The sequence below is a fragment of the Chenopodium album genome, chromosome 21 (assembly GCF_948465745.1).
Source record: "Chenopodium album chromosome 21, dcCheAlbu1.1, whole genome shotgun sequence".
Taxonomy (NCBI): Eukaryota; Viridiplantae; Streptophyta; class Magnoliopsida; order Caryophyllales; family Amaranthaceae; genus Chenopodium; species Chenopodium album.
Window position 1 is genome coordinate 17,892,858 of NC_137854.1, and position 21,070 is coordinate 17,913,927.

General features: G+C 30.3%; 3 protein-coding genes across 3 annotated transcripts; all 3 read left to right on the plus strand.

Annotated features, from left to right (window-relative positions):
- Positions 1-3,848: 3,848 nt before the first annotated feature.
- LOC145600525 (uncharacterized) lies at positions 3,849-4,472 on the plus strand. The gene has a single exon (XM_081656409.1). The coding sequence runs from the start codon at positions 3,849-3,851 to the stop codon at positions 4,470-4,472; it is 624 nt and encodes a 207-aa protein (XP_081512535.1).
- A 3,458-nt stretch (positions 4,473-7,930) lies between these two features.
- LOC145600526 (uncharacterized) lies at positions 7,931-8,554 on the plus strand. The gene has a single exon (XM_081656410.1). It carries the CDS (start codon positions 7,931-7,933, stop codon positions 8,552-8,554), a length of 624 nt encoding a protein of 207 aa, XP_081512536.1.
- A 10,158-nt stretch (positions 8,555-18,712) lies between these two features.
- Positions 18,713-19,336, plus strand: LOC145600527 (uncharacterized). Its single transcript, XM_081656411.1, has one exon. The coding sequence runs from the start codon at positions 18,713-18,715 to the stop codon at positions 19,334-19,336; it is 624 nt and encodes a 207-aa protein (XP_081512537.1).
- Positions 19,337-21,070: the final 1,734 nt, after the last annotated feature.

Here is a 21,070-nt window from a genome sequence, read left to right on the forward strand (position 1 = left end):
CAAGGATTACTTGTGGGGTTCAGATTGGGGTTACTCGAGAGGTTCACTCGGTTAAGGGTTATTTGACGGAGTACTCGATCAGGGGTTACTCGAGTAACTCGGTCAAGGGTTACTCGAGTAGTTTCTCAGTCATGGGTTATCAAGTTACTCGGTCAGGGGTTACTTGAGTTACTAGGTAAGGGTTATTTAAGGAGTTCAATCAGGGGTTATTTGAGAAATTCGGTAAAAGTTACTTAAAGAGTTCGGTCAGGGGTTACTCGCTCAGCGGTTACTTGAGGGTTCATTAAGGGGTTACTTGAAGAATTACTCAGTCTGGGGTTAATCGGTCACAGATTACTTAAGATAGAGGAGGAGAGGAAGGGGAGATGGAGAGAAAGGGAAAGGGAGGTAGAGAAACAAGGGCCAAAATCGAAAAAATCATCGAGAGAAAGAAAGGGAACTAGAATAGCGAAGGGTTTGAATTGGGAGACAAAGAGGGGCTAAGAGATAGGGTAAACCGAAAGATAGAGATACCAGTTCAAAAGAGATAAGGGGTAGGATAGAAGAAGGGATAAAGGCCTAGAGAAAAAAAAAATTAGAAAAAATGGGAGAGATAGAAATATGGGTTATAAAGGAAAGAGGATGAGATAGAGAGAGGCTAAAAAAAAGATATAGGGATAGGAGAAATGCGAGAGGGTTTGAAGAGAAATAAATAGAGTGATAAATAGGGAATAGAACTAAGAGAAAAGGACAGGGAAAGAGTATATGATATAATAATAAACAAACGAAGGAGAAGGCTCGAGGGAGTAAATGCGACCTATAATTTTCGATTATTGTTTTATCTTTTCTCACTTATTTGAACTTGATTTTGTCACAACATATATTATCAAACAACAATTTTCTGGTACTGTAAGCCATACCGTGTAGCAGAGGCTACCCGAGTTACTTTGTTAGGGGTTATCCGAGTTATAAAAATAGGGGTTACTCGAATTACTCGGTCAGGAGTTACTTGTGGGGTTCAAATAGAGGTTACTCTAGAGGTTCACTCGGTTAAAATTTTTAACTTGAATGTAGTTTATGTTTATTATCTTTCAATCTTTAATTTTTTTTTTTGATAAAACTTAAATTTTTTTGTTATAAGTATACATGAAATATTATTTAATTGATAATTTCAACTCTAATATCAAAATATAACTTATTCATGAGTTCTTTTTAAATTATTTAATCCTATGTTTTTAAAAAAAATTTATTTAAATCCTTATATCTAAAGTTGATTTTTAGTTTTCTCCAAAAAAAAAATAACAAAAGATGATTTTAATTTTTTTTTTAAAAAAGATAATTTTCAAAAATAAATCACTATTCATTTATTTATATCAATGTGGCAAAATTCTTAAATCTCATTCGTCAGTTTTACTTAGATGGCAAGTGAATTTTAAAATCTAAAATAAAATAGAAATCTAATTTTTAATTGGTCGAAATAAGACCTTTGCTTATGTGGCGCGCCAAATGCTCCCAAAAATTTTTTGCTTTATTTATATATATTAGATTTGAAATTAGATTAATCGAATATTTAGATAAAACCATTTATTTTATAAGATAATTTTTATATCCCATGATTTTATATAAAAAAAATCACACAAAAAATAATTTTTGTAATTACACATTTAATTATAAGTATTCCAAATAAGCACAATGTAAACAATAATCACAAATATACATTTAAACATGAATTTTAAAAACGGAAATTTCATGAAATGCCCCTGAGTTATTTTTTTATTCACCAAATACCCATCAAAACTTTCAAATTCACCAAATACTCCTGAGTTTAAAAAAATGTCATCAAATGCCCTTAATGACTAACGGCGACTAACACCGTTAGTCATTAATGACTATTATGCCACGTGGCAGCCTCTAAGTGGTTGTTGTAATATTAATTAATTAATTATTAAAAAAAACTTTAAAAATAAATAAAAAAAACTTTTAAAATTGAAAAAAAATTATAAAAAAAAAAAAAATTACCCCAACCACCCAAGACCCACCCCACCCCAACGGCTGACTGACAGGGTAAAGTCGTATCCCCTAATCAAAAGTAATACCTAAGTCCTCTAACTAAAGTAGATAGGGAAGTAGGGTCGAATCCACAGGGAAACTGGTCTTTCTACTCCTAATTAATTAATATAGTCTAAATTATTAAGGTAACCAATTTGTTGTATTTAATATGAAACTATGCTATGGAGATAAAGTTTAGGGAGAAAAACAATAATAAAAAGGCCTAGGGTCACAGGTTCACCAATAATTAATATTCCGGGATAAAACATAACAATCAATAATTAACATTGCACAGATAACATGATTAACAGGCTCTCGCAATTTATTAACCAACATAGATCTAACAGGCTCTCGCAATTTACTAGATCTAAGTTCCTATTGAAAATAGCCTTTAATATCAAATTAACATCTGCTCGATTCATCAATTCAATATTGCTAAACATTTACAATCAAATCACATCTGCTCGATTCATAATCTAATTGCAAAGAATTAAAACAATTCAATAAGAAATTATCATGCAATATCAATAATTAATAATAACAAATTATCCCTTCATATTAATTATGGATCCCCATAAACCCTAGAATTAAACTACTCAGACATAATTAAATCTAAAATAAGCAAAGCAATTAAACAAGACATGATAGAAAAAGTAAAATAAATAACTAAGATTAAACCAAGAGTTGTAGAGAGAGAAACAAGAGAGAAAATAATACTAAGAGTTTAATTAAGAGGAGAGAGAAAAGTTAGAGAGAGAAAGAGAAAAGAAAACTAAATTAAAAGAAACTAAAACTAATAATAAACACAACTAAACTAAAACTACTACTACCAACTCACTAACTCCAAGCTACGTAACAACCCCCCCTTTTATAGGAAAAGAGTTTGATTCCAAGTCAAACTCTAATTCCACTACCTAGGATATTATCAAAGTTGCGTAATTTAGGAGCAAGGCTATTAAAAGCCGAAAATCGACACCAGCGAATTAGCCCAAGGAGTTTGCGGGCCCAATAGCATTTTTTTTGTGAGAAACTACCTTATAAAGCATTTTTTTTGTGAGAAACTATCTAATAAAGCATTTTTTTTGTGAGAAACTACCTAATAAAAAAAATGTTGTAAGAAACTACCTTATAAAAGGATAAATGTTGTAAAAGACTACCCTTGGTCGAAAAATCATCATTGACTTTTATTTTCCGGCGTTGATCATTGACTTTTATTTTCCGGCGTTGATCATGTCACGTGCCAATTAAGAAAAAAGGAGGGAAACAGTGAATTAAAAGTCACGTGATTGGCACGTGATTTGGTCAACGCCGGAATTTGAAAGTCAATGGTGACTTTCCGATCGATGGTAGTCTCTTACAACATTACCCTTTTATAAGGTAGTTTCTTACAACATTTTTTTTATTAGGTAGTTTGTCACAAAAAAAGTATTTTATAAGGTAGTTTTTTTACATAATGTCCTTAAATTAAAGGCAGATTACCTGTTTGATTATACAATTAATTATTGGGTTGGTTTAAGTTCGTACCTTAATTACAAGTACAAGCCCAAATTTCTAAGATACTCAATGCTTCACGAAGCTTGAAATTGCTATATATAGAACCCTTTTTAGGATAAGATTTTGGAGAATATAGGATAGAATATACTACGTATATAATTTGGAGAATCAATTTTAGGAAATATTTTGATGGTTAGATTGTTGCCTTAGACTCCAAGTCTTTATTTTGATAGCATTATATATAGGCAATGAGAAATTGAGAATTAACACATAAACACAATTCTATTCTAGCACTCTTCATCAACGTTCTTTGTATACTAAGAATTATGGAAGTTGAACGTGATTCTATCCTCGAGCGTGCTCTCTCGCTTAAATTTTCCAAACTTGATGTGTCAAAGTCTAATCAACGACCCAAAGTTATTTACAGAATCAAACGCCAAAAGCTAATCGCACCACCGTACCCTTGGGCAACAGAACGGCGAGCCACGGTCCATACCTTACGACAACTGTTAGATGAAGGATTTAATAAAATCTCCGGCGAAGTAAGATGTAAAATATGTAAGGCAATCGAAATTGTGAGCTATGACCTTAAAGAAAAGTTCCAAGAGATTGTTAAGTTTGTTATACAAGGGCAAGGCGAATGGCGTGACCGTGATCGTGCACCCAAGCAATGGACCGACCCTATTCTTCGGACGTGTAGATTTTGTAAGAGTGAAAACAGTTGTGCGCCTATATTAGCTAACAAGAAGAGGCGTTTGAATTGGTTGTTTATGTTTTTGGGACAAAGTATAGGGTGTGCCACTTTGGATCAACTTACCTATTTTTGCAAGCATACCAAGTCTAATGTTCATCGTTCCGTGTCCAGAGATCGGATGCTTCTTCATACATATTTAGCTTTGTGCAAGCAACTTGACCCGAAAAGTCCGTTTCATTATCAAACAGTTTGTTAAGAGAGATATGTTGCAATTTCTTTTTCAACTCGTTCTTGTTTTAGGTTTAAATTTTAATACCGTACTCAGTTTCATAATGTAATTATATTTGTATTGATCATTTGATCTATTAAGCCTTTCGAATCTTTTTAATGCGTTAGACTTTGATAATTACATTATATTTAATAATGTTAGAGATAATATCGGAAAATATATGTGTGATATATTTTCCGTATTGATCTTAGGAGAATAATATATTTATGTTTATTATATGTTAAGATATTATTTAAGTATATCTTTTAGGAAGATTATTTCCTATCTTATGTTCTTAGGTTTTGTATAAATACTCTACTTATTGATAAATAATAATCAAGCCATGTAAACACATAGATATCTTTCAAAAAAAAAAAAAAAACACATAGATAAGTCAAATATCTAACAAAATATATATATATATATATAAAGAGTAATTAAATTTTACAACTAGTTAGACCCAAATCTTTCAATTAATTCAGCTTCTAAGACCAAAGATATGTCGGTGACCAAGATTAATTTCGTTCGTAAAATAATATCATCACCAATTATTGTTGGCTCGACGGGGATAAAACGGTGTAGCACAATATAAAATTGACATTTTTCGCTACATAATTGGTTTGGGTCACGACCGAATATGATGCAACTTCCATCAGTATACAAAAGATAAAAACTAAAAATAATACTGTATGTCTGTATGCATGTACGGATTTATAGAATTGATTATTATTATTATTATTATTATTATTATTATTATTATTATTATTATTATTATTATTATTATTATTATTATTATTATATCTCAAACACAAAAGTCATACAACCTACAATAAATTAGTGGGAAGCCGAGATACAATCTGGGCCCCCACTCATCTAGCTATAGCAAAGCCTACCCTAGTGAAGATATGAGCTGCAGCACGAGCCCCAATGTCTTGAGCCGTCAAGACCCTCTGAATCCGCTTTAGCAACGCAACAACTTCCTTCTCTAATTACCCAAGCGAAGAAAAGGAGAAGGGAATGAAACCATAGCCAATCGTCCGACAACGAGCTTCATACTTAACCCGCTTCATAATAATAATTATTATTATTATTATTGTTGTTGTTATTATTATTGTAATTATTATTATTATTATTATTATTATTATTATTATTATTTATTATTATTTATTATTATTATTATTATTATTATTATTATTATTGTTATTATTATTATTATTACTAGATGAAAGCTCGTGCAATGCACGGTTTTTTATATATAAATCTCAAGAAAATATATTTTCGAATGGATTCTAATTTTTTTTTAATTATTTGATTTATTTTATTATCTAATAATTTCAGACAAAAAACACATAATATTTTAATTAAAGTGTTATTGCCTATTACAAAAGGGTTTTTTTTTTATTTTTTATTTTTTATTTTTTTTAATGTAATTTATGATTCGACTTTTTTTTATTTATTTTTTTTATTGTTGTTTTGCATTTTATTGTGGTTGTTAATTATATGACTACTGAATTTAAAAATATGAATAATTGTAAATATGATATCTTTCAATTTTTTTTTTTTTTTTGTAAATGTGATAATTTATCTATTACATATTGGGATAAAATCTTTAATATGAAAAAAATATTTTTTTTAAATAATAAAAATACTAAATCATTATTCGTTGTTTTTTAAAAGATAAAAATATTAAAAAAAATAATAAAATCATGTATACTATTTATCTTCTATTTAGATAAAATCACCACTTTCGTTCACACCCATATCGCTTCCATGTAATCAAAATGGATAAATAAAACATGTTAGCAAAAATAAAATTCATATAAAATTAATCTTTACAGTCTTATAAAATAAATCAATATGTATATCTACCGAGAAATTAAAAATTGTTGTGAAATTGATCTAAAAATTTTAATTGTACAAAATCAAATCTAGATCTATACATTGAATTTTATCATCATCCTCAATCGCCCGAACAATAATATTTTAAAAAATTAAATCATTATTTTGTTGTCACTAACAATGTGTGCGATATTGCTTCTTATTTGTAACGATTGAAAAAAATCTAATGGCCTAAAATGTTTTTTCAATTTATTTTGGACGAAATTGTATAAAGTTGACTTTAATTGAGGCATGAACGCAATGCAATTAAAAATAAAAATTAAGTTAATTTGAATGCTTGATTATGCTACCAAAATCACAAAAAATTGTTTTAATCATAAAATTAATTAATAAAAACTTAAAAGGTCTATAAAAAATTTAAAAAATGTAAACGATTTATAAAGATAAAATACCTCTTCATACTTTGATTTTCCAATTATTTTTGTTGAATTTAATTCTCTTATTTAATTAGATCTACATGTAAAAACAAAATTCAATAACAAAACATAAACATATAATCATTAAGTTTTCTAAATAAACACAATGTAAGCAATAATCACAAATATATACATTTAACACATGGAATTTAAAAAATTAAACTAATTAAGAATTACGCAACTATTGATGACCTAAAACGGACAAAATTCGCTTGATTTGGTTTTGTATTGATATGAGATATTATGTGTGACGTAGAATGCGTCAATTTATAGTGGTAGGATCACAAATTTTAATTTAATTACAATTAAATAATAATTTTTATTTCTTATCATAAACACTATAAAGATTATCTTAAGATGATTTTTTTAAGAGATAAATTTTAGTTTTTTAAATAAATTAAATCGTCATAAATCATTATTCGTTGTTTTTACCTAAGTGACAAATTTCTTAAATCTCATTCGTCTCTTTTATTTAGGTGGCAAGTGAATTTTTTTATTCTAAAATAAAATAGAATTCTAGTTTTAATTGGTCAAAAATATACCTTTAATTTGCTTATGTGGCGCGCTGAATGCTCTCCAAAAATGCCTATTTTATTTATATATGTATATATATTAGATTATTATTATTATTATTATTATTATTATTATTATTATTATTATTATTATTATTATTATTATTATTATTATTATTATTTTGTAGGTTAAAAGTATGCCTCCAATAAGCCCTAGTCTATATGAACGAAAGTCTACCTACAATTTTCATGCTACAATTAAATTAAAGGCAGATTACCTGTTTGATTATACAATTAATTATTGGGTTGGTTTAAGTTCGTACCTTAATTACAAGTACAAGCCCAAATTTCTAAGATACTCAATGCTTCACGAAGCTTGAAATTGCTATATATAGAACCCTTTTTAGGATAAGATTTTGGAGAATATAGGATAGAATATACTACGTATATAATTTGGAGAATCAATTTTAGGAAATATTTTGATGGTTAGATTGTTGCCTTAGACTCCAAGTCTTTATTTTGATAGCATTATATATAGGCAATGAGAAATTGAGAATTAACACATAAACACAATTCTATTCTAGCACTCTTCATCAACGTTCTTTGTATACTAAGAATTATGGAAGTTGAACGTGATTCTATCCTCGAGCGTGCTCTCTCGCTTAAATTTTCCAAACTTGATGTGTCAAAGTCTAATCAACGACCCAAAGTTATTTACAGAATCAAACGCCAAAAGCTAATCGCACCACCGTACCCTTGGGCAACAGAACGGCGAGCCACGGTCCATACCTTACGACAACTGTTAGATGAAGGATTTAATAAAATCTCCGGCGAAGTAAGATGTAAAATATGTAAGGCAATCGAAATTGTGAGCTATGACCTTAAAGAAAAGTTCCAAGAGATTGTTAAGTTTGTTATACAAGGGCAAGGCGAATGGCGTGACCGTGATCGTGCACCCAAGCAATGGACCGACCCTATTCTTCGGACGTGTAGATTTTGTAAGAGTGAAAACAGTTGTGCGCCTATATTAGCTAACAAGAAGAGGCGTTTGAATTGGTTGTTTATGTTTTTGGGACAAAGTATAGGGTGTGCCACTTTGGATCAACTTACCTATTTTTGCAAGCATACCAAGTCTAATGTTCATCGTTCCGTGTCCAGAGATCGGATGCTTCTTCATACATATTTAGCTTTGTGCAAGCAACTTGACCCGAAAAGTCCGTTTCATTATCAAACAGTTTGTTAAGAGAGATATGTTGCAATTTCTTTTTCAACTCGTTCTTGTTTTAGGTTTAAATTTTAATACCGTACTCAGTTTCATAATGTAATTATATTTGTATTGATCATTTGATCTATTAAGCCTTTCGAATCTTTTTAATGCGTTAGACTTTGCTAATTACATTATATTTAATAATGTTAGAGATAATATCGGAAAATATATGTGTGATATATTTTCCGTATTGATCTTAGGAGAATAATATATTTATGTTTATTATATGTTAAGATATTATTTAAGTATATCTTTTAGGAAGATTATTTCCTATCTTATGTTCTTAGGTTTTGTATAAATACTCTACTTATTGATAAATAATAATCAAGCCATGTAAACACATAGATATCTTTCAAAAAAAAAAAAAAAAAAAAAAACACATAGATAAGTCAAATATCTAACAAAATATATATATAAAAAGAGTAATTAAATTTTACAACTAGTTAGACCCAAATCTTTCAATTAATTCAGCTTCTAAGACCAAAGATATGTCGGTGACCAAGATTAATTTCGTTCGTAAAATATTATCATCACCAATTATTGTTGGCTCGACGGGGATAAAACGGCGTAGCACGATATAAAATTGACATTTTGCTACATAATTGGTTCGGGTCACGACCGAATATGATGCAACACTAGATCATGATCTTTATCCTAATATATTTGTCATTCTATAGACAAAAAAAAAAACGGCGATAATTCGTCTATGTTTCTTAATGATCTTATTGGTGCAATTTCTCTAAAATTGAATTCAATTGATGACTTAATATATTTTTGTCGTTCATGGAATGATGATTAGATGACAGCTCTAGTTAAAAGTACGCCTCAAATAAGCCCTAGTCCATATGAACGAAAGTCTACCTACAATTTTCATGCTACAATTAAAGGCAGCATACCTGTTTGATTATGGGGTTGGTTTTAGTTTGTACCCAAATTCTGTTCTTTCACTTTGACTTCATTATTTTGATCTTTTTTTTTTTTTTTTTTTTTTTTTTTTTTTTATAACCCGAATAAATTTGTTGAATTGGTTGTATTTTAGACTGCGGATTATTGGTCTATGTTGCTAATGATCTTTTTGGTGACATTGTCATGAAATTGGATTCGATAAATTGAGGACTTAATAAATTGAATTGGTTGTATTTCATGATGGAATGATTTTTCATAATGGAATGATTTTTCATAATGGTTAAGCGAAAAACCGAAGGTGGATGCCAACCATACCTTGGTTACTATTAGCCGACCACAAGCACAAGTATAAGCACATCACGAGCACAAGATTTGTGTGGGTCGTAGAAAATCTTTGACATAAAAAATTCACAAGCACGAGATTTTTTTTATAAAGTTATACAAAATAAAAAATCACTCATCAAAAAAATGTTCGAAACTCCTAATTAACAAAATTTAACCAATATTAGCATAGAGCATACAATTAGTGAACATAAAAAAGATGAACATCATCTTAAAATCCTTTTATCGCCATATAATTTTGTGGTTGTGTTGATAAAACAATACTACTTCAATTTCCAACACCTTAAAATAATTGTTTTTTTTGGTGTGATCTAGAATTAGAGTTTCTGAGCGACTTTTAGTACATCTGTATATAGCTTTTAAAATTTTCAACTGAAAAGAAACCCCAAAAAATAAATTAAAATAAACCCCCAAAAAAAAAAAAAAAAAAAAAAAATCAAAAAGTGATCCAAACAAACTCAAAAGAAAATAAGAATAAATAATTTTCTTCCAAATCAACATGTTGTCGTTGGCTCGGCCTGGAGATAAAGCATGGACAAAGGTTATATCAACAAGCCGCGATAAATTGCCTTATGTAACTGATGTTATGTCTTGGAAGGTGTTGATCTTGCATCGAAATGGATACCTAACATATTGTGATCTTGGCACAATTAATAATAAATATAACCCTTGTTTAAGTGTGTTGGGGTAACATTTGAGTTACGTTGAAGAATGCCATATGGTTGAGTTAGATGGTGATGTGTTAGTAGTAATACGATATAAAGTTGATGATTTAATAGATAGATTTTACTTAGATCATGAGATTCATGACGAATATGAAACAACATACTATTACACTCGCAATTTTAAGGTTTATAAGCTTGATCATAGTAGAAATGAGAATTGTTGTTGTACTAATGTTGAAGATTTGGGTGAATATATGGTATTTGTTGGTAATAACTCTGCCGTGAGTGTGTCATAAATCAAAGCTCCATCCCGAATTATCAGCATAATGCTATTTACTTTAGTGATGATTGTAAGGAGTATTGGCTTAACATGATGATGAGAGGTTATTATGACCTAGATACAATACCCCGTGGAAAGGATATGGCATATGGGTGTGTTTGACATAGTATCTAGAAAAGTCAAGCGGTTTTACCATGGCAACAATGCAATAATGTTTAAGATTTTTACTTCTATATGGTTTATGCCCAAGTTTTAGGCTAGGTTCGTTGTAGCAAGGTGGAAAACTGGAAACATGAGACAAGGTCTAAACGAAAATGGGGAACGGACGTAGGTAATTCAATTCGACAAATGAATGGAAAATAATAAATTGTACTACTCATGCAACAAAGTACGTAATCATCCATCAATAACTATATACTAAAGACACACAAAAAAGGACACGTATTATCTTCTGGCCTATGTCTTTAGTATTTTTTTTAAAAAAATAAATATGTTTAAAAAATTTGATTAGAGATTATACGCAAAATGTTTGTTTCATCAATATATATTTATTAACTTAAAGTCTTATATATCTAACCAATGATTATTTATAGCAAAAAAATCATGAGTATATATCTTTTAACCTACGGATATTTCACCAAATGCCCTTGAATTAATTTTTTATTCACCATACACCTATGAAAATTTTCAGATTCATCATATACCCTTGAGTTTAACAAAAATGTCAACAAATTCATCATATATCTTTTAACCCCCTTAATGACTGACAACAATTAAGTCTGTTTGTCATTAGGGTTAATTATGCCATATGGAAGCATGTTATTGGTTATTATTTAAATTAATTAATTAAATCTTATAAAAATAGCTTAAAAAATTTTCAAAAAAAAAAAACAAAACAAAACACCACCTATAACCACCACCGACGAGCTACCTTAGCCCAGCCATCTCCAAAAAACCGAAACGCGACGCCCAACCTAGCCTCACCGTCACCTCCTCACCGGGCCGCCGACGGCTTACCTTTAGCCCTACGCTAGTAGCTCGCTTTTCCCAAACCACCATACCCCCTCCGGCCCTCCTTCTCGTTGAACCACAAAAACCCCTTTACACCTTAGCGAAACATCAAATTAACAACCATCTCAAAACCCGTTTGCCGGCAGCCCAAGTCTCATCCCCGATGTCTCCGCCGCCTACCTTAGCCGAAAACCACCGGCCCGTAGTTGTTAAACCCAAAAATTGAAACCTTAAAAATTAAAATCTAGGGTTTTGATTTTGGGGTTTCATTGAGGTGGTTCAGGAAATGGAGGTGGTAGGGGTGTTCAAAAAAACCTGATCCGCTTGACCACCCGAAGACCCACAAACTACCCGAATGCTAATTTTTGATATTTTTTATTTCTTGAGGGTCGGGTACCCGACCTGTTAAAAGTTCAATAATCGGGTCGGGTAATGGGCCGCACTTTGACTGCCACGGGTACCCATTAAATGACCGGTAGGTTTAATTTTTTTTTTTCTTGAAAATATTCAAGGGTTTACTCATTCTATCATAGAATCATTAGCCGCATACATAGCTTTTCTCCTCTCTCTCTCCTTCTCCTCTCTAGATTTGAGAATCCTCGGTCCATTGCAAACAACCACTCTACCTCAGACCACCCGAGAGCCCATCCCTCTGTCGTTGTTGCTCATACGTCCACATACCGACACCGTACCGCAACTTCGTCGTCATTGTTGTTGTCCCTTAGCTTCACCGCACTATTTTCCTCTCCTTCTAATCAGTTGCATTTATTCTCACTTCACTCCTCTATTTCATGGCCTAGAGGATCGATCTCCACCAACGTACAAGCTTGCTTGGGTATTTTAAATTTTTTGATAATTAGGTCCTGTTCTCTTCACCTTAAAAAAATAATAATAAGTAAAAATAATTTTAGTTCAGTAAAAATAAGTTAAGTTCAGTAAAATTAATTTCAGTTCAGTAAAAATAATTTCAGTTTAGTAAAATAAGTTCAGTTCATTTTTCTTAAAGAAGAGATATAATAGAAGATCAGGTAAAAATAATTTCAGTTTAGCAAAAATCATTTCAGTTCAGTAAAATTAATTTAAGTTCAGCAAAAATAATTTCAGTTCAGTAAAAATAATTTCAGTTCAGCAAAATTAAGGTGAAGAGAATGTGGCCTTACTCTTGTTCAGTTTTTATGTAATTATTCTTGTTCATGAATTAGGATTTGTTCATGTGATTGTTATTCACTTGACTTAAGTACTGTATACTCTTTTTTCCTTCTTTTATTTGAGTATATTCTATACTTGTAATTCAAGTGTTTTTTTTTTTTTTTTTTTTTTTTTTTTGATGTACATTATACAAAATAATCTCAATTTTATTTGATATAGCTAGTTATTTTAGTTTATAGTTGGTTTTGTGGTAGGCATTATTTACAACAGATTCATAATTGGGTATTTTAAATTTTTTTTTTTTTAAAACAATGCAGCAGATGACTGTTAAATATAGGGTACTCGAGCTTATCAGGTCGGGGCATGGGCTGAATTTTCACTGAACCGAAAGAGCGGGTACCCGCTGTTTTGGGTACCCGAATCTGAACACCCTCAGGAGGTGGCAATGGAAGTGGCGGTTTGGGTTCGCCGGCTCGAGGTTGGGATGGGAGTTTGGGTGCCGACGATGGGGAGGGGAGGGATTTTTGAAATAGAAAGGAGGGGCGATTTTAGGTTTGGGGAATCGGTGGTTCAAGGATTCCGGCTGATGGGGTGTCGGATTGGCGGTGGCGGTGGCGCCGACGCGGGGGTTCAGGAAAAATCCGCGATGGCAGGTACGGGGTGGCGGCTGGGGACTGGGCTGGTGCTTAATGGGTTTTATTTTTTTGTTTGTTTTATTTGTTTTTTTATAATTAATTAAATATTTATTTTAAAATTAAAATAACATAATTGGCAGCCAATCAAGAGCTGCCACGTGGCAAAATAAGCCTAAATGACTAACGAAGTTAATGTCCATTAGCCATTTGGGTATTTTGTAACAATTTTGGTAAACTCAGGGGCATATGGTGAATTTTATGGTGAATAAAAAAATAACTTAGGGGCATTTAGTGAAATTTCCGTTTAACCTAACTTAATTGGTGAATGAAAATTATCAAATGCGAAATAATAAGGAAAAAGATAAGCTAAAAGTGTACATAATAGACAATCAATAACAATTAATTACACCGATTTGCTCGTGAATTGTAGATAAAGTTCCCAACTAATTATTAAAAAAAGGAAGTACATTAAACACTTATAAAGTTATAAGGGTTGCATATATCATTACCCAAATAAAACTAACAAAAATGCTAAACACAACTTTAAAGGCTATGTATAATACGCCAAAACAGGAAATTATGTATTAGTAATAATTAAAATATATTCATTAATTAATTACAATAATTAGCGCGTAATTTTGCTATGCATTGTTAAACTAATACGGAAAACCAAATAAGGAGAGGCGTTTAATGCTTATTTGTTACGTACAACATAACCTTAAAAATGAATATGCCGTCTTTGCCAAAAAAAAAAAATGTCGTCAAGGTACCAAATAAAAGAAAGCTTGAATAATATTTTATGTTGATTGATTGGGATAAAATAAGAAATAGATTTTGGATCAAATTATTTTGTATATTTAAATATATAGTTTTTTTTTTTTTTTTTTTTTTTTTTTTTTTTTTTTTTTTTGTTGGAAAAATTGATTCTAATAATCCTACCTTTGTCCGGTTTGCTATTAATAATCCCACCTTTGGATTACTATTTAATAATCCCATCTTTGGATTATTATTTAATAATCCCACCTTTAAAAGGCATCTTCTTTTATTAGTCACTTATGACCGTTAACCTGGCCTGTACATTGGGTAAACCTTTTTTCTTTTTATTTAAGTAACACATGTCACTAAGTAATTAGTCAAAAAACATAAATAAAAAAATAAGAAAAAAAATAAAAATAAAAAACAGCCCACCCCAACAATCCTTAACCCCCACGATTGGTAATCTATAACAAAGAGTGCAAATTTGTGCATGGCACGAAGCTTGCCTATCGAGAGAAGTGCCCATGCTAATTAGGATTTCAGATTCTTAATTAATTTATTTTTTAAACTTAGTTTCTTTGCTCTTTCTTTAAAATGATATTATAACTGGGTTACAAAAGTTTTTGTAAAATATTGGAAAATTTGCGAAAAAGGACATTTTAAAATGACTTGTTTTTTAGAAAGGATCTTATATAAAAAAGTGGCAGATTGGGACCTTATTTCAAAAAAAAAAAAAAAAGTAAGATGAGACCTTATTTAAAAAAAACCATCGCAAGATAGGACCTTTTAATGAATTTTGGCATAGCGGAGGTGGTTTTTGGGGGTTGGTGTGGGATTCCAGTGAGGTGAAGGTGGTATTCGGGGTGGTTTGTGTGGAATTTCAGTGAGGTAGAGGTGGTATTCGGGGGGTTTGTGTAGGATTTCAGCGAGGTGGAGGTGACGTGGTCCTCAAGGGTCGGGGTGAGATTTGGCCTAGTGGATATGGTTTTCGGGGGTTTCGGTGTAGGATATGAGTGAGGTGGAAGTTGTTTTCAGGGATTGGTGTGGGATTTAGGCTAGGTGGAGGTGGTTTTCGAGGTTAATGGCCGGATTTTGTCAAAAGGTCCCATCTCACAATTTTTTATTTTTGAAATAATGTCCCAATTTGCCATTTTTTATTTTATTTTAATTTAATTTTTAATATAAGGTCCTTTCTTACAAATAAATCATTATAAAAGGTCTTTTCACGCAAAATTTTCTTAAACATTTGGTCTCTGCAAATTAGGAGGTCATGTGCATTAGCCTGCTATGCACTCCAAAATGATTAGAGATATATCTTTTTAACTAATAAAATTTCAATATTCCTTTCTTGCCACATGGTCTCCATTTATTTTTTTCTTTCTACCTTTATCTATTCTAAAATGGAGGAAGTAACTTATTTAATGTCAAAAAATATTTTATTTATTAATAAAAATAATAATTTAATAGATAAATAATTTTTTTTTGGAGAAAGTATATAATTTGTGTTGTTTTCTATTTGATTAACTTCCATCAGTATCCCTCAAAAAAAAAAAAAAAAAAAAAAAAAAAAAACTTCCATCAGTATACAAAAGATAAAAACTAAAAATAATACTGTATGTCTGTATGCATGTACGGATTTATAGAATTGATTATTATTATTATTATTATTATTATTATTATTATTATTATTATTATTATTATTATTATTATTATTATTATTATTATTATTATTATTATTATTATTATATCTCAAACACAAAAGTCATACAACCTACAATAAATTAGTGGGAAGCCGAGATACAATCTGGGCCCCCACTCATCTAGCTATAGCAAAGCCTACCCTAGTGAAGATATGAGCTGCAGCACGAGCCCCAATGTCTTGAGCCGTCAAGACCCTCTGAATCCGCTTTAGCAACGCAACAACTTCCTTCTCTAATTACCCAAGCGAAGAAAAGGAGAAGGGAATGAAACCATAGCCAATCGTCCGACAACGAGCTTCATACTTAACCCGCTTCATAATAATAATTATTATTATTATTATTGTTGTTGTTATTATTATTGTAATTATTATTATTATTATTATTATTATTATTATTATTATTTATTATTATTTATTATTATTATTATTATTATTATTATTATTATTGTTATTATTATTATTATTACTAGATGAAAGCTCGTGCAATGCACGGTTTTTTATATATAAATCTCAAGAAAATATATTTTCGAATGGATTCTAATTTTTTTTTAATTATTTGATTTATTTTATTATCTAATAATTTCAGACAAAAAACACATAATATTTTAATTAAAGTGTTATTGCCTATTACAAAAGGGTTTTTTTTTTATTTTTTATTTTTTATTTTTTTTAATGTAATTTATGATTCGACTTTTTTTTATTTATTTTTTTTATTGTTGTTTTGCATTTTATTGTGGTTGTTAATTATATGACTACTGAATTTAAAAATATGAATAATTGTAAATATGATATCTTTCAATTTTTTTTTTTTTTTTGTAAATGTGATAATTTATCTATTACATATTGGGATAAAATCTTTAATATGAAAAAAATATTTTTTTTAAATAATAAAAATACTAAATCATTATTCGTTGTTTTTTAAAAGATAAAAATATTAAAAAAAATAATAAAATCATGTATACTATTTATCTTCTATTTAGATAAAATCACCACTTTCGTTCACACCCATATCGCTTCCATGTAATCAAAATGGATAAATAAAACATGTTAGCAAAAATAAAATTCATATAAAATTAATCTTTACAGTCTTATAAAATAAATCAATATGTATATCTACCGAGAAATTAAAAATTGTTGTGAAATTGATCTAAAAATTTTAATTGTACAAAATCAAATCTAGATCTATACATTGAATTTTATCATCATCCTCAATCGCCCGAACAATAATATTTTAAAAAATTAAATCATTATTTTGTTGTCACTAACAATGTGTGCGATATTGCTTCTTATTTGTAACGATTGAAAAAAATCTAATGGCCTAAAATGTTTTTTCAATTTATTTTGGACGAAATTGTATAAAGTTGACTTTAATTGAGGCATGAACGCAATGCAATTAAAAATAAAAATTAAGTTAATTTGAATGCTTGATTATGCTACCAAAATCACAAAAAATTGTTTTAATCATAAAATTAATTAATAAAAACTTAAAAGGTCTATAAAAAATTTAAAAAATGTAAACGATTTATAAAGATAAAATACCTCTTCATACTTTGATTTTCCAATTATTTTTGTTGAATTTAATTCTCTTATTTAATTAGATCTACATGTAAAAACAAAATTCAATAACAAAACATAAACATATAATCATTAAGTTTTCTAAATAAACACAATGTAAGCAATAATCACAAATATATACATTTAACACATGGAATTTAAAAAATTAAACTAATTAAGAATTACGCAACTATTGATGACCTAAAACGGACAAAATTCGCTTGATTTGGTTTTGTATTGATATGAGATATTATGTGTGACGTAGAATGCGTCAATTTATAGTGGTAGGATCACAAATTTTAATTTAATTACAATTAAATAATAATTTTTATTTCTTATCATAAACACTATAAAGATTATCTTAAGATGATTTTTTTAAGAGATAAATTTTAGTTTTTTAAATAAATTAAATCGTCATAAATCATTATTCGTTGTTTTTACCTAAGTGACAAATTTCTTAAATCTCATTCGTCTCTTTTATTTAGGTGGCAAGTGAATTTTTTTATTCTAAAATAAAATAGAATTCTAGTTTTAATTGGTCAAAAATATACCTTTAATTTGCTTATGTGGCGCGCTGAATGCTCTCCAAAAATGCCTATTTTATTTATATATGTATATATATTAGATTATTATTATTATTATTATTATTATTATTATTATTATTATTATTATTATTATTATTATTATTATTATTATTATTTTGTAGGTTAAAAGTATGCCTCCAATAAGCCCTAGTCTATATGAACGAAAGTCTACCTACAATTTTCATGCTACAATTAAATTAAAGGCAGATTACCTGTTTGATTATACAATTAATTATTGGGTTGGTTTAAGTTCGTACCTTAATTACAAGTACAAGCCCAAATTTCTAAGATACTCAATGCTTCACGAAGCTTGAAATTGCTATATATAGAACCCTTTTTAGGATAAGATTTTGGAGAATATAGGATAGAATATACTACGTATATAATTTGGAGAATCAATTTTAGGAAATATTTTGATGGTTAGATTGTTGCCTTAGACTCCAAGTCTTTATTTTGATAGCATTATATATAGGCAATGAGAAATTGAGAATTAACACATAAACACAATTCTATTCTAGCACTCTTCATCAACGTTCTTTGTATACTAAGAATTATGGAAGTTGAACGTGATTCTATCCTCGAGCGTGCTCTCTCGCTTAAATTTTCCAAACTTGATGTGTCAAAGTCTAATCAACGACCCAAAGTTATTTACAGAATCAAACGCCAAAAGCTAATCGCACCACCGTACCCTTGGGCAACAGAACGGCGAGCCACGGTCCATACCTTACGACAACTGTTAGATGAAGGATTTAATAAAATCTCCGGCGAAGTAAGATGTAAAATATGTAAGGCAATCGAAATTGTGAGCTATGACCTTAAAGAAAAGTTCCAAGAGATTGTTAAGTTTGTTATACAAGGGCAAGGCGAATGGCGTGACCGTGATCGTGCACCCAAGCAATGGACCGACCCTATTCTTCGGACGTGTAGATTTTGTAAGAGTGAAAACAGTTGTGCGCCTATATTAGCTAACAAGAAGAGGCGTTTGAATTGGTTGTTTATGTTTTTGGGACAAAGTATAGGGTGTGCCACTTTGGATCAACTTACCTATTTTTGCAAGCATACCAAGTCTAATGTTCATCGTTCCGTGTCCAGAGATCGGATGCTTCTTCATACATATTTAGCTTTGTGCAAGCAACTTGACCCGAAAAGTCCGTTTCATTATCAAACAGTTTGTTAAGAGAGATATGTTGCAATTTCTTTTTCAACTCGTTCTTGTTTTAGGTTTAAATTTTAATACCGTACTCAGTTTCATAATGTAATTATATTTGTATTGATCATTTGATCTATTAAGCCTTTCGAATCTTTTTAATGCGTTAGACTTTGCTAATTACATTATATTTAATAATGTTAGAGATAATATCGGAAAATATATGTGTGATATATTTTCCGTATTGATCTTAGGAGAATAATATATTTATGTTTATTATATGTTAAGATATTATTTAAGTATATCTTTTAGGAAGATTATTTCCTATCTTATGTTCTTAGGTTTTGTATAAATACTCTACTTATTGATAAATAATAATCAAGCCATGTAAACACATAGATATCTTTCAAAAAAAAAAAAAAACACATAGATAAGTCAAATATCTAACAAAATATATATATATATATATAAAGAGTAATTAAATTTTACAACTAGTTAGACCCAAATCTTTCAATTAATTCAGCTTCTAAGACCAAAGATATGTCGGTGACCAAGATTAATTTCGTTCGTAAAATAATATCATCACCAATTATTGTTGGCTCGACGGGGATAAAACGGTGTAGCACAATATAAAATTGACATTTTTCGCTACATAATTGGTTTGGGTCACGACCGAATATGATGCAACGCAAGATAGACGGTAGTAGAAAATCTTGATAAACGAAGAGCAAATACTAATCACTTTAGCCCTTTTCTAACTGAACAACGCAACATAAAACAACCACAGGTTCTAGACTATGAAGCACACTGAGTGTAAGATTTGAACATAGTACTACAGGACTATAGTAGCACAGCTGAAAACAACCAAACAAAATCATGACCTTCACAATCAAATATGAAAATTCTACACCTTCATAGAGCTACCAAATAACAAAATGAAACAAGACTCAAAAACTAATCCCCCGTGCTAAATTTTGGGACTAAAATCTATCAATGCCTCCTTCAACTAAATAGAGAGGAAACGAAGCACACCTTTAGCCTTTGGAAGGTCATATGAGTAGGAGTCGCAGGCCTTGATGCTTACAGTTTCACCAGTGACTAGTACTTCGAACTTGTAAAAGACAATTTCAAGAGTAAATACAGCAGGCGTAGGATATATGGGTATCCAACCAGCAAAGCACAAGATATTGTTGCCTAAATGAAGCATTGCATCGAAGTGTATCCTTCCGACATTCATATCAAGATTATTGTTGTCCTTGTCCTTAAAGCACAAATTCCACCAGACTTTCAACCATTATTTCTTGGCTATATGAAAAGCGCAAAGACGAGATTGGAATTTATGGCAGTGAAAGTATATCACGCCATCAGCAACAACGGCAGAGTCAGCCCAAACTTGGAAATCAGGGGCGAGACATTTCCACTTCCCAGTACAACATCATCAGGAATGAAAGCATACAGTGACGACAGTGAGAGGGGACCCCATAAAGGCGCATAAGAATGCGTTTGTTGGAAGGGTCAGGAAGTACAGGAGCAGACACACTACAACCGGCAAGGGTTGGAGGGATCGGGATAGGGCTGATTAGCTTAGTACAGGCAGCAGGGTCAAGAACCTCGGGCGCAAGGTGATCAAATCCAAAGTTGTAAATCTTGCCAAGAACGCTAACATAGTTGAAATTAATGGGATCCTCAATAAAGACAGAGCAGGGCACCACACTGCAGCCTCATCAGACATGTCAAGACTAGAACCAAATACTACGCTACTTA